Source organism: Phoca vitulina, unplaced genomic scaffold, assembly GCF_004348235.1.
Source record: "Phoca vitulina isolate PV1807 unplaced genomic scaffold, GSC_HSeal_1.0 scaffold14, whole genome shotgun sequence".
Lineage (NCBI taxonomy): Eukaryota > Metazoa > Chordata > Mammalia > Carnivora > Phocidae > Phoca > Phoca vitulina.
Window position 1 is genome coordinate 19198655 of NW_022589717.1, and position 14540 is coordinate 19213194.

The 14540-nt window shown below is 37.9% G+C and overlaps 1 protein-coding gene across 8 annotated transcripts in view; it reads right to left on the minus strand.

Moving 5' to 3' along the window:
- Window positions 1-14540, minus strand: part of INPP4B (inositol polyphosphate-4-phosphatase type II B) — a 797414-nt gene that overhangs the window by 114422 nt on the left and 668452 nt on the right. For all 8 annotated transcript variants that reach the window (XM_032412907.1, XM_032412905.1, XM_032412906.1 and 5 more), the window contains one exon: window positions 4785-4988. In XM_032412907.1, the coding sequence (XP_032268798.1) occupies window positions 4785-4988 (204 nt within the window). The remainder of the gene's footprint in view (window positions 1-4784; window positions 4989-14540) is intronic.

The following is a 14540-nucleotide window of genomic DNA, read 5'->3' on the forward strand; positions in this document are numbered from 1 at the left end:
TGTCTCTAAAGGCATTTTCTTTCTTTCTTTTTTTTTAAAGATTTTATTTATTTGAGAGAGAGAGAATGAGAGACAGAGAGCACGGGAGGGAAGAGGGTCAGAGGGAGAAGCAGACCTCCCGCTGAGCAGGGAGCCGGATGTGGGACTCGATTCCGGGACTCCAGGATCATGACCTAAGCCAAAGGCAGTTGCTTAACCAACTGAGCCACCCAGGCGCCCTAAAGGCATTTTCAATTAGCTACATTTTCTTTGGATTCACTCAACTTTTCAAAGTTAGATAAAGCTTTGAAAATAACGTTAAATGGTTATGACTTTGGTAAATTTTTTTTTAAGTAAGGGATTTCTATCTTTTAACCAAGGTATCTTTTTAGTAGAAAGTGGCTGCTATGGAAAATCAATTAGAATGTTATGTAACAATCAAAGTTAGTTACATTTGTACACAGAGTCAAATTATATTAGGAGGAGAGAGAAGCAACTTTTCTGAGTGGGAAGGATTTTCCTTGCATTCATACCTTCTAGCAACAGCGGGTTCTGGAGGAAATTCAGAAATAATATGAAAGAAGATAAAGAGGGAGATGCAGATCTTTATTATTATCCTACCCTTTTGCCTGTGAAGGAAACCAAAACAGCTGAGAAACTCACAGGACCCTTCCGCATCAATTGGAAGAACAAATCAGTATGACTTTTTCCTAGTGTCAAGACTAGGAAAGTATTCCCAAAAGAATAATAAAGGGTAAACTAATAACCACACAGACTCCTACTGCAACCTTGACTGGTCCTTCACGAGGACCAGGATTCTTCCTAATTTTTCCAAATGTTGCTAGTAAGGGCCTCTACCTATTTTCTTTGGTGCCTATTTGAAACTTTTACCCCTCTCCTCAGCCTATTCTCCTCTTCCCCTTCTCTTTGCACAGAACTCTATTTTAAGGATAAAATAAAGCACTCAGGTTAATATCCAAACTACATTAAGAACTCATACAACTCAATGGAAAAAAATTTAAAAAGTGGCCAGAGGAAGTGAATAGACATCTTTCCAAAGAAGACACAACAATAGCCAACAGGTACATGGCAAAGTGCTCAACATCACTCATCATCAGGGAAATACAAATCCAAAGTAAAATGAGATATCACCTCATACCTGTTAGAATGGTTATCAACAAAAAGACAAGAGATAACAAATGCTGATGTGGATGTGGAAAAAAGAGAATCCTATGTACTGTTGTGGGAATGTAAACTGGTGCAGAAACACACTGAAAAACAGTGTGGAGGTTCCTCAAAAAACTAAACATAGAACAGCCATATGATCCAGCAATTCCACTTTTAAGTATGTATATGCCTGAAGGAGATGAAATCACGATCTCAAGGAGGTATCCGCACCCTCATATTCATTGCAGCATTATTTACAATAACCAAGATATGGAAGCAACCTGAGTATATACTGACAGAAGAATGGACACAGAAAATGTGGTATATATGTGGAGTATCATTCAGCCATAAAAAGAAAGAAATCCTGCCATTTGCAACAACATGGATGGACCCTGAAGGCATTAAGCTCAGTGAACATGAGTCAGATGGGGAAAGACAAATACTGTATGACCTCATTTATATATGGAATCTAAAAACAAACAAAGAAAAAACAAACTCATAGAAAGAGAGAACACACTGATGGTTGTCAGAGCTGAGGGTAGGAGTTGGGATAAATAGGTGAAGGGGGTCAAAAGGTATGAACTTGCAGTTATAAGATAATAAGTCATGGGAGGTAATGACTACAGTCACCACAACACTGTATTGTATATTTAAAGTTGTGAAGAGAATAGATGATAAAGGTTCTCATAGAAAAATAATTCAACTATGTGAGGTGATGTATGTTAATTAAATTTATTGTGGTAATGATTTCCCAAATCATTATCATGTACCCCTTAAACTAATACAGTGTTATATGTCAGTTGTATCTCAATACAACTGGGAAAATATTTTAAACAAACATGAAAGAAGCCATCCAGCCTCACCCAGCCTCCCAAAAGTGAAGCTGATCTTTACAGTCTCCCTGCAGTCTCAGCAGATAAGCCCACTTTGCCCAGGACTGCTCTACCTGTGTGCTAGAATCATCTCCTCTCTCCGGAGAAAGGGCCTCACTCTACCAGTCATCACCTATCTGCTTCTCAAATAGTTTTTGGAGTATAAACATGCTCAGTTTTCACCATCTTTGAAGCAAGACAAAGAAACAACTAATGATAATAATCACACACACACACACACACACACACACTCTCTCCTTCTGTGTCAGCTGCTGTGTGCCTGTCTGAAAGTCATTCTCTTTCTTGAAGGGTTAACTTTCTATTCCCTTCTACGTCTTAAGAATTTTACTTCTGCGGGGCGCCTGGGTGGCTCAGTCGTTAAGCGTCTGCCTTCGGCTCAGGTCATGATCCCAGGGTCCTGGGATCGAGCCCCACATCGGGCTCCCTGCTCGGCGGGAAGCCTGCTTCTCCCTCTCCCACTCCCCCTGCTTGTGTTCCCTCTCTCGCTGTGTCTCTCTCTGTCAAATAAATAAATAAAATCTTTAAAAAAAAAAAAGAATTTTACTTCTGGGAATCCACATGACCACCAGCCTGCTGCCAGCTTTATCCCACGTACAACCCCAAGTTGCTCTGCAGTTGTCACTTGTCTTTCTAGAACCCTGAACAGGCCGTGGAGTCCCTTGCGCCCCCGGGTGTTTCTTTCTGTCTCCAGCATGGGGCACAGTGACCCAGGCAGAGCAGATGCGCAGGAACACAGAACGGCTCACCACAAAAACCTTGCCAGCCCACCGCCCATCTCTCACGCTCTTCCTTCTCTTCCCCTCATGAAAGCGTCTGTACATACAATCTTGAGTGGAAGTCATATTAGCAGAGCCTATTTTCTACCACCTGGCACTCTCCAACCTTGGTCACAACATTGTGTAACTATTTGCTAACATGTTTTATCCACTATGAGACTCTGACTTCTAGACCCTAAGGATCTAGTGTCACTTAACCTTCCCATTTGGAGCACCTACAATATAGAAGGTCTCAAAAATTATCTAAAGAAAAGGAAATAAGGAGGGAGGGCAGAAGAGGGACACTTTTGAGCAACAGGAAAGCAGCAAGGTGTGGGGGAGGATTTACATGACCACGAGGTGAAAATGATCAAAACAAAAGATACCCAATTTCAAAATCCTCACTTCATTTAACATAAAAATGGAAATTATTTGTCACAAGGTTAACATTGTATGTTTAATTAAATGAAATACAAGTTATTTTCTATACCTACTCAAACTCTTTAAAATTCCCAATACACATTTTATGCTAGATCCAGTCTCCCCATTTACCTCAAGGGATAGTATTAATCCCCATCATAAGACTATTTAATGTATGCATCTTAAAAAAGACAACGTATAGGAATAATACTAAATTAATACAAAGCATTTGCCTAGGCCTTTCCAGGTAATGGGGCCCTTATTGCACAGGTAAGTCATTTATCTCGTGACCACCTGAAGAGCTAAACAGAACAGGGGCTGTTATTTTCACTTTATAGTTGAGAAAATTGAACTTCAGAGAGGTTAAGAGGTACATACGCCTTGGAGCTGTGAATAAATTGAAGAAGGTGAAGGTAAAGGGGAGAAATATTAGATTTGCTCTTTTGAAAACGCTTCAGTGGGAGAAATGTAATCTTAATCAGCAGCAACAAATACTTATTCAGCATTTACCTCTTGGAACCCAGCTCTGTCTTTCCTGTGATAGAAATTTTATCAAAACAAAGAGCAGGCATCACTTCCCAGCCCTTCAGATAGCAAATTTTTTTGAGAGAGCTGGGCCTTTCAAATAATTTACTCTCCAAACGCTCTTAAATTCTAGGGTGGCAGAAAAAAGTAATCATTAACTATTTACCATCTATATGGCTAGAATACGATTTTCTTGGTTAAACTCATGATACAGTAAAAAGTTTCCTTCTCTGTGTGTGATGTGTGCATACTTTGAATGGTTCCTGGATAATCAATATGTGTTTATTCAGGAATAACACTGTTCCCCTTTATCCAACTAGAGTTCTTATTACCATGGTGGCTTCTTCTTGGGGGTGTGTGTGTGTGTGTGTGTGTGTGTGTGTGTGTGTGTTTATGTTTTACCTTTACTAGCTGTTTTTTCAGATGCTTTTATGTAGCCATCCTTTTGCCAATTTTAGAGCACCTGGAACAACATCTTCTTTTAAGTAATAGAATCATGAACAAGAAGGATTTAAGAGATCTCTATATCCACTGCCACTGAAATGCTAATACTTCTTGAAGTATGTCTAGAACTGAAACACTAGATTGCAACAAGAAAATATTTGCAACAAGTAGTGGATTATGAGTGATTTTCTGACTCTTTTTCTAAAAAACACAATTTTAATGGTTTATAATACCTTGGCAATAAATACAGAAAAGTATTATAGAATCCTGTAATTGTGGCATTTTTGCTTTTATGACATTTTGGAGATATATATATGTGTGTGTGTGTATATATCCAAATATATATATATATGTGTGTGTATATATATATATATATATATATATATATATATATATATAAATTTTTATGCTAAATGAATGTGATCAGTAATAAAACTAACATTTATAATTTGCCCCCAAGGAAAAAAGTGCCCTATTTACCAACAGTCTGTATTATGACTACTTCCCTACTTGTTTTGATGAAAAGCAGAGATGTCTCATCTTTCTTGCTTTCCTTTTCAGGACTAAACATTAGGAGGCAAGTGATGTGCGTGAGACTTACCCACTCTTCCTCATCATAGTCTGAATGATGTGGTATGGAGTCCTGCCTTTTCATCGGCGGGGGTGGGTCCTGGGGACAGCTCTCCTCTGTGCTGTTCTTAGGAGATGGTGGTTTCTTCAGGACACCTCCTGGTCTGGCAGTGTAGAGGGCTAAAAGAGCACTTCTGACCAGCTGATCCTTGAAGGCATGTACAAAAAGCTCTGTCTGGAAAGAAATTGACAAGGATTAGAAACACCGTGGTAGGCATCCCAGCACAGAGCTATGGAAAGGTCAACAGCAGATTTGTTGGCACGTAAGTGGTGTACCTGGTGGAAAAAGTACAGGCAACAGAGAGAGAAAATGATTCATACCAATCAATGAAAATAGTTGAATTTTGGGATGCTGCCAAGGCCTTGAGTCCTCCTGTTCTAAAAGTTAATGCTAAGGTTCTGCGGGCACTCTAAACACCAGCTGTCTCCTCAGCCCCCCTCTTTTAGTTCCAAATTCTGTCTTTGAAGATGAATTTCACTAGAGATAATCATTTGAACACCATCTACCTACTGCGCTTTTCTTTTTTTTTTTTTTAAGATTTTATTTATTTATTTGATAGAGATAGAGAGAGGGAGAGCACAAGCAGGGGGAGTGGCAGGCAGAGGGAGAGGAAGAGGCAGGCTCCCCGCTGAGGAAGGAGCCCGACGTGGGGCTCGATCCCAGGACTCTGGGATCATGACCTGAGCCGAAGGCAGCCGCTTAATTGACTGAGCCACCCAGGCGCCCCATCTACTGTGCTTTTCAAGTAATTCCAAATGCACCTTAAAAGAAAATGTGATGAGACTATGTATATTCTATATTTTAAGCAGAATGAAAGTCTAAAAGGAAGATGCATCTTAAAAATAGAGGGAGAAAATTTTTTTTCTTCTTAGCATCATGAGTAGATTTTAACAGTAGAGATGGCACAGGCAGTCTTCCCATGACAATATTTGGTTTTTATTCCTTATTATCACCCCCTAAACTGTCTCCTCCACCAAATGGTTTCAGTAATGCTCAGTGTTAATGAGGCTGCTGTGAAACTTGCCATGGTAGATTTTTACAAGTAAGTACTATAGAAATGATGGCTTCCCAACAATAAAGAACTTTACAGTAGTACTTTGCAATTTCCTGATGAAATGTTTAATAGCTTCACCCTGTACTCTACTGGAGGATGCTGTAATTGATTTTCTGTATTATACTACGCTTAACATGCATGTGGTCTAACAATCTACTCAGTCAAAGAGTAGAGAAGTAACTCAAACATTGACTCATATTGTTAACACATTCACACTTTGTAATCTGTTAGGAAGGAGCCCTTTAACTCAACGCATTATTTTGAATAATAGTTGATGCCATCCCCATTTAACGAGACACTTGGATGTAATGCTGACTTCACCATCGCTGTAACTCAAGGTAATCCTTTATTGGCTCATTCTCGATGTGCAGTCAACAATGGCACGTCTAACTAATGGTTACTAAATTATCCCCAAAAAAACCCTGTTGTGAGTGTCAGCAATTAAAAGAAAACCAGCTAAACCCCATGCAAAACAACTGCTTAATAAGACTATGTTATATTTACATAGTTAAGTCTTTGCAATCAATCATGAAGTTCTAGAGCTGGAAGAGACCTTAAAGTCAGACCTCTTCATTAACCAGATAGGAAATTAAGAAACAAGGGTGGTGCCCTGTCCTAGAACAGACTGCTTACTGATAACACAAATGGAACAGAACCTGAGTTTTCTAACAAATTCAGTAGCTTTTCCCCTTACTCCACACCACCTACCAACCCACCATCACCTGCATGCTTCTGTCCTTCTTCCCCTTCTTCCTTCACTCCAAGCTCCCCGAGTGCTTTGGGTATCTATCCACTCTTATTCATGTCTACAATTGCCGATGTAACTATCTTCACTGTTAAACTTTACTGGATGTTTTTAAATACTCTTTGAATCTATTGGTCATGTTGAATGCACTCTGAAGGTAAGTAGACAAGAAATATTAAAAAAAAAAAAGAATATACAAGAATAAAAGGTTGAAAAATATTTTGGTAATAAATTAGGAAAACAAAAGAAAAAGGCAGCTTATACTGAAAAGGCACAAAGAGAAGTGTTAATTGATGTTCACAATGAAGTGTTAAAATGAGAATGAAAGTTACCAAAAAAATACTGATGAAAAATTTAGCTAGACAGTACTCAGACAAGGCAGTATAGTTAAAGCAAAATGGGGAAACATGTTATTTACATAATTTTCATACAGCATGGATAGATCCATCAATGTGAATTTAAATATTTAAAAATGCAAATTTACTTCCATTCAGCTTAACTAAACTATTTCTTTATTGATAGTTTCAATAAATTCTTTTGATTTATTTTTGGAGCAAAACAGCTTGCCTTCTTTGAATTCCTGCTACTACAGCTCCAGGCTCCATAACAGTCACCTAATTACTATGTAGCTGAATATCTATTCACACCCAATGAAATCTACAGTTCTTATAATTGCCATCATTTTCTTCCCATTGCATGCATGCACAGAGATTCCACTCCATTTATTCAAATCTCATTTGGGTTGATTTATCACCAAAGACATCAAAGATAATACACTATATTCTTGCAATTTTACAACCCAGAATTTTCTTGGGGGGTAGCTGAATGAACACACAAAATCTTATAGAACACTTGTGTCTATATTGAAAAATTGATTTGACTCTTTGGAAACTCTCTGAATCACCAAGATCCTTTGCACGGAATTGCACTTTGTTAGAAAATAGCTAAATATTCCATTGCTATAACCATATGACCTGCAAATTTTTTTGACCAGCACTACTTAGTAAATGTAGACCAATGTAGACCCTGATGTTTTACAGTCAAAATTAATGAGCTTGAAGAGATTAATGTAATCACTCAATTCCAATACATTTGCATGCTGCTGTTGTTGCAACTGAGATGATATTAGGGAAGTTAAAGTCATGAGAAGGATGTGACCATGTCTCTGAGCTGCCCGTTGACTCAAAGTATTGAAAACCTTTTTCCTTTTCTGACTCAGCTCACACTGCAATAAAGGAAACAAAAAGGCTGTCTAAACGTTATCCTAAGGGTAGGCAAAACAATTTATTTAAAATAGTTTAATAATATAGTAAAAAAAAAAAAAAGCATAAGCTCTGAACCTGAGGTAGATCATTTCATTTGTTTGATACTAAAAAAGAGAGAGTAATGTTATCTTAAAAATGAAATGTTTTCTTGCCTTACTGACATTTTTCCAATTCATATTCTCATACAAGTATTCTTCAAAGTATCACACAGAATTATCTGCAAGTATAAAACCAGTAAAATTACTTCTCCTGGGGATGAATTTCCTAGGTTAAATATTAATGGCAGAGGAATAGTTAGGAATATGTTTATTTAAAACCACCCTTTTAAACTAGAGATCTCAACAAATTAAGCAAAGTATCATTCTATTTAGAATCTCATTTTTCACTGAAAAAAATTCAAAGCTATGCCTAATCCCACCTGCAATACAGTAGCCAATGCCATAAACAGGTGATCATTACTGTAGTGGTCATGTACATGGCAAAAAAGAATTCTGTTTATTTTTTTTCTGGACCCTACTACTCCCTATTGTTTTACACCCAACTAGCTTCATTTGTTTTCATCAGCTACATTGGTTCCTATCTGATACCATTTGATTTCTTTTTTATGATTGAGGTATAACTGACATACGATATTATCAGTTTCATGTGTACAGTATAAGGATTCAACATTTATATATATTGCAAAATTATCACCACAATAAGTCTGGTTATTTTTATTTTTTAGAGATTTATTTATTTATTTGAGGGGGGGAGGGGCAGAGGGAAAGAATCTCTCAAGCAGACTCCCCAGTGAGTGGGGAGCCCTGCACAGCTTGATCTGATGACCAATGAGGTCATGACCCTAGCAGAAACCAAGAATCAGTTGCTCAACCGACTGAGCCACCCAGGCACTCCCGGTTATTTTTAAACAATTGATAAGCTTTAATTATTTCATAGGGCAATAGTGCTATACTCTATAATTAGTACATTAATATGTGTTCAACATTCCCCAAAGAAAAGAATACTGAACCTTCAGGAGAGTTACTTGACATCTGAGCAGATCATACAAATTATTCACTTGACCTTGGTGAAATCACATAATCACTTTTCCCTAGTTTGCACAAAATTACAATGCCTATCTGTGAAACCCTCATGGCAGTTCATTGTAAACTGTGAAGTGCACTCTTCTATTTATGCTCCATGCTCCTCCTTCTTGAATGATCTGTTCAGTTTCCTTTGTTGACTCATTGTTCCAGGCTCATTTAAAATATGGTAAGTGGATCCTAAGGGACCTTAAACCACTTTCTTGTAAGCATTTTTTTCCCTACTGGTGATATAATGCATTTCTCCATAGTGTCAACTATCATCTTTATGCCCCTGTCTCTAAAATCCATCTCTACCCACCTCCTGAACCAGCACTGTCACCTATTTCCATATGAAAGTCTTTCAAGGTTAGAAGTCACAGCCTGATCTCAAGTGTTTTTAATAAATGTGTTCTGCCCAGCTTTTCAAACTGTGTGGTACTGTCACTATGCAGCAACTCAGAGCCAAAATGTCTGGATCATCTTCAGCAATACTTATTTCTATATTAGTCATTAATTTCTGCTAGTTATACCTTTTCAGTAATTTCAAAGATTAGTCCTTACTTTATATTTCCACAGCTAGTCCCAGTTAAGATCCTTTCTACATTCCATGTGGCTACTTCCCATGGTCTCCTTATTGGTTGATTTACTTTTCTTAAGCTAATGCTCCTTTTTAGAGGATGTTTTTCAAGGCCACCAGTATTAACATTTGGATTCCTGAGTCCCAGCTCAGAACTGCTGAAACAGAATTTTTATTTTTTAGCAAGCTTCCCCAAGAGCAATCCTGACATTTTGCAATGGCCAATAATGTCCAATAACTCAAATTCACTGTCCTAGCTCAATTTCTCTATTCCTATGAGGATGGTCTTCACCAAGCATGTATCCAGTCCTTCCTTACTCAATTACCTTCCAACTTATGTAAGAGACTTTCTCTTGGGTGAATAACCAGGAGTGGGATGGCTAGATCATATACATATATGATCATATAAATATATATAAAAAATATATATATATATAAACTTTATGAGATGCTGAACTGTTTTTCAGAGTGTACAAATAATTGTGTACCAATAAATGATTCATGAACGTTCCAGTTGTTCCATATCCTCCCCAACTTCTCATATGCTGAACCTTTTTGATTTCAGCTATTCTGGTGGGTAGTTAGTACTATCTCATTTTTGTTTAATTTTGCATTTCCCTAAAAACAAATGATGATGAACATCTTTACATGTATTTATTTGTCATTCATACATCTTCTCTGGTAAAATGTCATTTCAATTCTTTTGCCCAATTTTAATTGAGTTGTTTGTCCTATAATTAAGTTGAAAGAATACGTATTCTGATGTAAGTCCTTTGTAAGAAAATATTTTACAAATATTTTCTCTCAGTCCATGACTTGCCTTTCATTTTTAAAAAAATTTTATTGTTATGTTAATCACCATACATTACATCATTAGTTTTTGATGTAGTGTTCCATTATTCATTGTTTGCATGTAACACCCAGTGCTCCATTCAATACATGCCCTCTTTAATACCCATCACCAGGCTAATCACCCATCACCCATCACCCATCACCATCCCCCCACCCCCATCCCCTCTAGAACCCTCAGTTTGTTTCTCAGAGTCCATAGTCTCTTATGGTTCATCTCCTTCTCTGATTTCCCCCCTTCATTTTTCCCTTCCTACTATCTTTTTTTTTTAACATATAATGTATTATTTGTTTCAGAGGTACAGGTCTGTGATTCAACAGTCTTGCACAATTCACAGCACTCACCATGGCACATACCCTCCCCAATGTCTATCACCCAGCCACCCCATCCCTCCCACCCCCCACCACTTCAACAACCCTCAGTTTGTTTCCTGAGATTGAGAATTCCTCATATCCATGAGATCATATGATACATGTCTTTCTCTGATTGACTTATTTTGCTTAGCATAATACCCTCCAGTTCCATCCACGTCGTTGCAAATGGCAAGATTTCATTCCATTATATATATATACACCACTTCTTCTTGTTCCATTCATCTGTCAATGGACATCTTGGCTCTTTCCATAGTTTGGCTATTGTGGACATTGCTGCTATAAACATCAGGGTGCATGTACCCCTTCGGATCCCTACATTTGTATCTTTGGGGTAAATACCCAGTAGTGCAATTGCTGGGTTGTAGAATACCTCTATTTTCAACTTTTTGAGGAACCTCCATACTGTTTTCCAGAGTGGCTGCACCAGCTTGCATTCCCACCAACAGTGTAGGAGGGTTCCCCTTTCTCCGCATTCCCACCAACATCTGTCGTTTCTAGATTTGTTAATTTTAGCCATTCTGACTGGTGTGACGTGGTATCTCATTGAAGTTTTGATTTGGATTTCCCGTATGCCGAGCGATGTTGAGCACCTTTTCATGTGTCTGTTGGCCATTTGGATGTCTTCCTTGGAAAAATGTCTGTTCATGTCTTCTGCCCATTTCTTGATTGGATTCTGTGTTCTTTGGGTGTTGAGTTTGATAAGTTCTTTATAGATTTTGGATACTAGCCCTTTATCTGATATGTCATTTGCAAATATCTTCTCCCATTCTGTCAATGTCTTTTGGTTTTGTTGACTGTTTCCTTTGCTGTGCAAAAGCTTTTTATATTGATGAAGTCCCAGTAATTCATTTTTGCGCTTGCTTCCCTTGCCTTTGGCGATGATTCTAGGAAGCTGCTGCAGCTGATGTCGAAGAGGTTGTTGCCTGTGTTCTCCTCTAGGCTTTTGATGGACGCCTGTCTCACATTTAGGTCTTTCATCCATTTTGAGTCTATTTTTGTGTGTGGTATAAGGAAATGGTCCAGTTTCATTCTTCTGCATGTGACTGTCCAATTTTCCCAACATCATTTGTTGAAGAGATTATCTTTTTGCCATTGGACATTCATTCCTGCTTTGTCAAAGATTAGTTGACCATAGAGTTGAGGGTCCATTTCTGGGCTCTCTGTTCTGTTCCATTGATCTATGTGTCTGTTTTTGTGCCAGTACCATATTGTCTTGATGATGACAGCTTTGTAATAGAGCTTGAAGTCCGGAATTGTGATGCCACCAGCTTTGCTTTTCTTTTTCAACATTCATCTGGCTATGCGGGGTCTTTTCTGGTTCCATACAAATCTTAGGATTATTTGTTCCATTTCTTTGAAAAAAGTGGATGGTATTTTGATAGGGATTGCATTAAATGTGTAGATTGCTCTAGGTAGCATTGATATCTTCACAATATTTGTTCTTCCAATCCATGAGCATGGAACATTTTTCCATTTCTTTGTGTCTTCCTCAATTTCTTTCATGAGTATTTTATAGTTTTCTGAATACAGATTCTTTGCCTGTTTGGTTAGATTTATTCCTAGGTATCTTACGGGTTTGGGTGCAATTATAAATGGGATCGACTCTTTAATTTCTCTTTTTTCTGTCTTGTTGCTGGTGTATAGAAATGCCACTGATTTCTGTGCATTGATTTATTATCCTGCCACTTTACTGAATTCCTGGATGAGTTCTAGCAGTTTTGGGGTGGAGTTTTTTGGGTTTTCCACATAAAGTATCATATCATCTGCAAAGAGTGAGAGTTTGACTTCTTCTTTGCCGATTCGGATGCCTTTTATTTCTTTTTGTTGTCTGATTGCTGTGGCTAGGACTTCTAGTATTATGTTGAATAGCAGTGGTGATAGTGGACATCCCTGCTGCGTTCCTAACCTTAGGGGGAAAGCTCTCAGTTTTTCCCCATTGAGAATGATATTCGCTGTGGGTTTTTCATAGATGGCTTTTATGATATTAAGCTATGTACCCTCTATCTCTATACTCTGAGGAGTTTTAATCAAGCAAGGATGCTGTACTTTGTCAGATGCTTTTTCTGTATTGAGAGGATCCTATGGTTCTTGTTCTTTCTTTTATTAATGTATTGTATCACATTGATTGATTTGTGGATGTTGAACCAACCTTGCAGCCCAGGAATAAATCCTACTTGGTCGTGGTGAATAATCCTTTTAATGTACTGTTGGATCCTATTGGCTAGTATTTTGGTGAGAATTTTTGCATCCATGCTCATCAGGGATATTGGTCTGTAATTCTCCTTTTTGATGGGGTCTTTGGTTTTGGGATCAAGGTTATGCTGGCCTCATAAAATGAGTTTGGAAGTTTTCCTTCCATTTCTATTTTTTGGAACAGTTTCAGAAGAATAGGTATTAATTCTTTAAATGTTTGGTAGAATTCCCCTGGGAAGCCATCTGGCCCTGGGCTCTTGTTTGTTGGGAGATTTTTGATGACTGCTTCAATTTCCTTAGTGGTTATACATCTGTTCAGGTTTTCTATTTCTTCCTGGTTCAGTTTTGGTAGTTGATCCATCTCTAGGAATGCATCCATTTCTTCCAGATTATCTAATTGCTGGCATAGAGTTGCTCATAATATGTTCTTATAATTGTTTGTATTTCTTTGGTGTTGGTTGTGATCTCTCCTCTTTCATTCATGATTTTGTTGATTTGGGTCATTTCTCTTTTCTTTTTGATAAATCTGGCCAGGGGTTTATCAATCTTTTTAATTCTTTCAAAGAACCAGCTCCTAGTTTCATTGATCTGTTCTATTGTTCTTTTGGTTTCTATTTCATTGATTTCTGCTCTGATCTTTACTATTTCTCTTCTCCTGCTGGGTTTAGGCTTTATTTGCTGTTCTTTCTCCTGCTCCTTTAGTTGTAGGGTTAGGTTGTGTTCTTGAGACCTTTCTTGTTTCTTGAGAAAGGCTTGTATTGCTATATGCTTTCCTCTTACGAACGCCTTTGCTGCATCCCAAAGATTTTGCACAGTTGTGTTTTCATTTTCATTGGTTTCCATGAATTTTTTTAATTCTTCTTTAATTTCCTGGTTCACCCATTCATTTTTTAGCAGGATGCTCTTTAGCCTCCATGTATCTGAGCTCTTTCTGACTTTCCTCTTGTGATTGAGTTCTAGTTTCAAAGCACTATGGTCCGAAAATATGCAGGGAATGATCCCAATCTTTTGGTACTGGTTGAGACCTGATTTGTGACCTAGGATGTGATCTATTCTGGAGAATGTTCCATGGGCACTAGAGAAGAATGTGTATTCTGTTGCTTTGGGATGGAATGTTCTGAATAGATCTGTGAAGTCCATTTGGTCCAGTGTGTCATTTAAAGTCTTTATTTCCTTGTTGATCTTTTGCTTAGATGATCTGTCCATTTCAGTGAGGGGGGGTGTTAAAGTCCCCTACTATTATTGTATTGTTGTCGATGTGTTTTTTTGATCTTGTTATTAATTGGCTTATGTAATTGGTTGCGGGAGCATAGATATTTATAATTGTTAGATCTTCTTGTTGGATAGACCCTTTAAGTAGGATATAGTGCCCTTCCTCATCTCTTATTATAGTCTTTGGTTTAAAATCTAATTTGTCTGATATAAGGATTGCCACTCCAGCTTTCTTTTGATGTCCAGTAGCATGGTAAATGGTTTTCCACCTCCTTACTTTCAATCTGGAGGTGTCTTTGGGTCTAAAATGAGTCTCTTGCAGACAGCATATCGATGGGTCTTATTTTTTTATCCAATCTGATACCCCGTGTCTTCTGATTGGGGCATTTAGC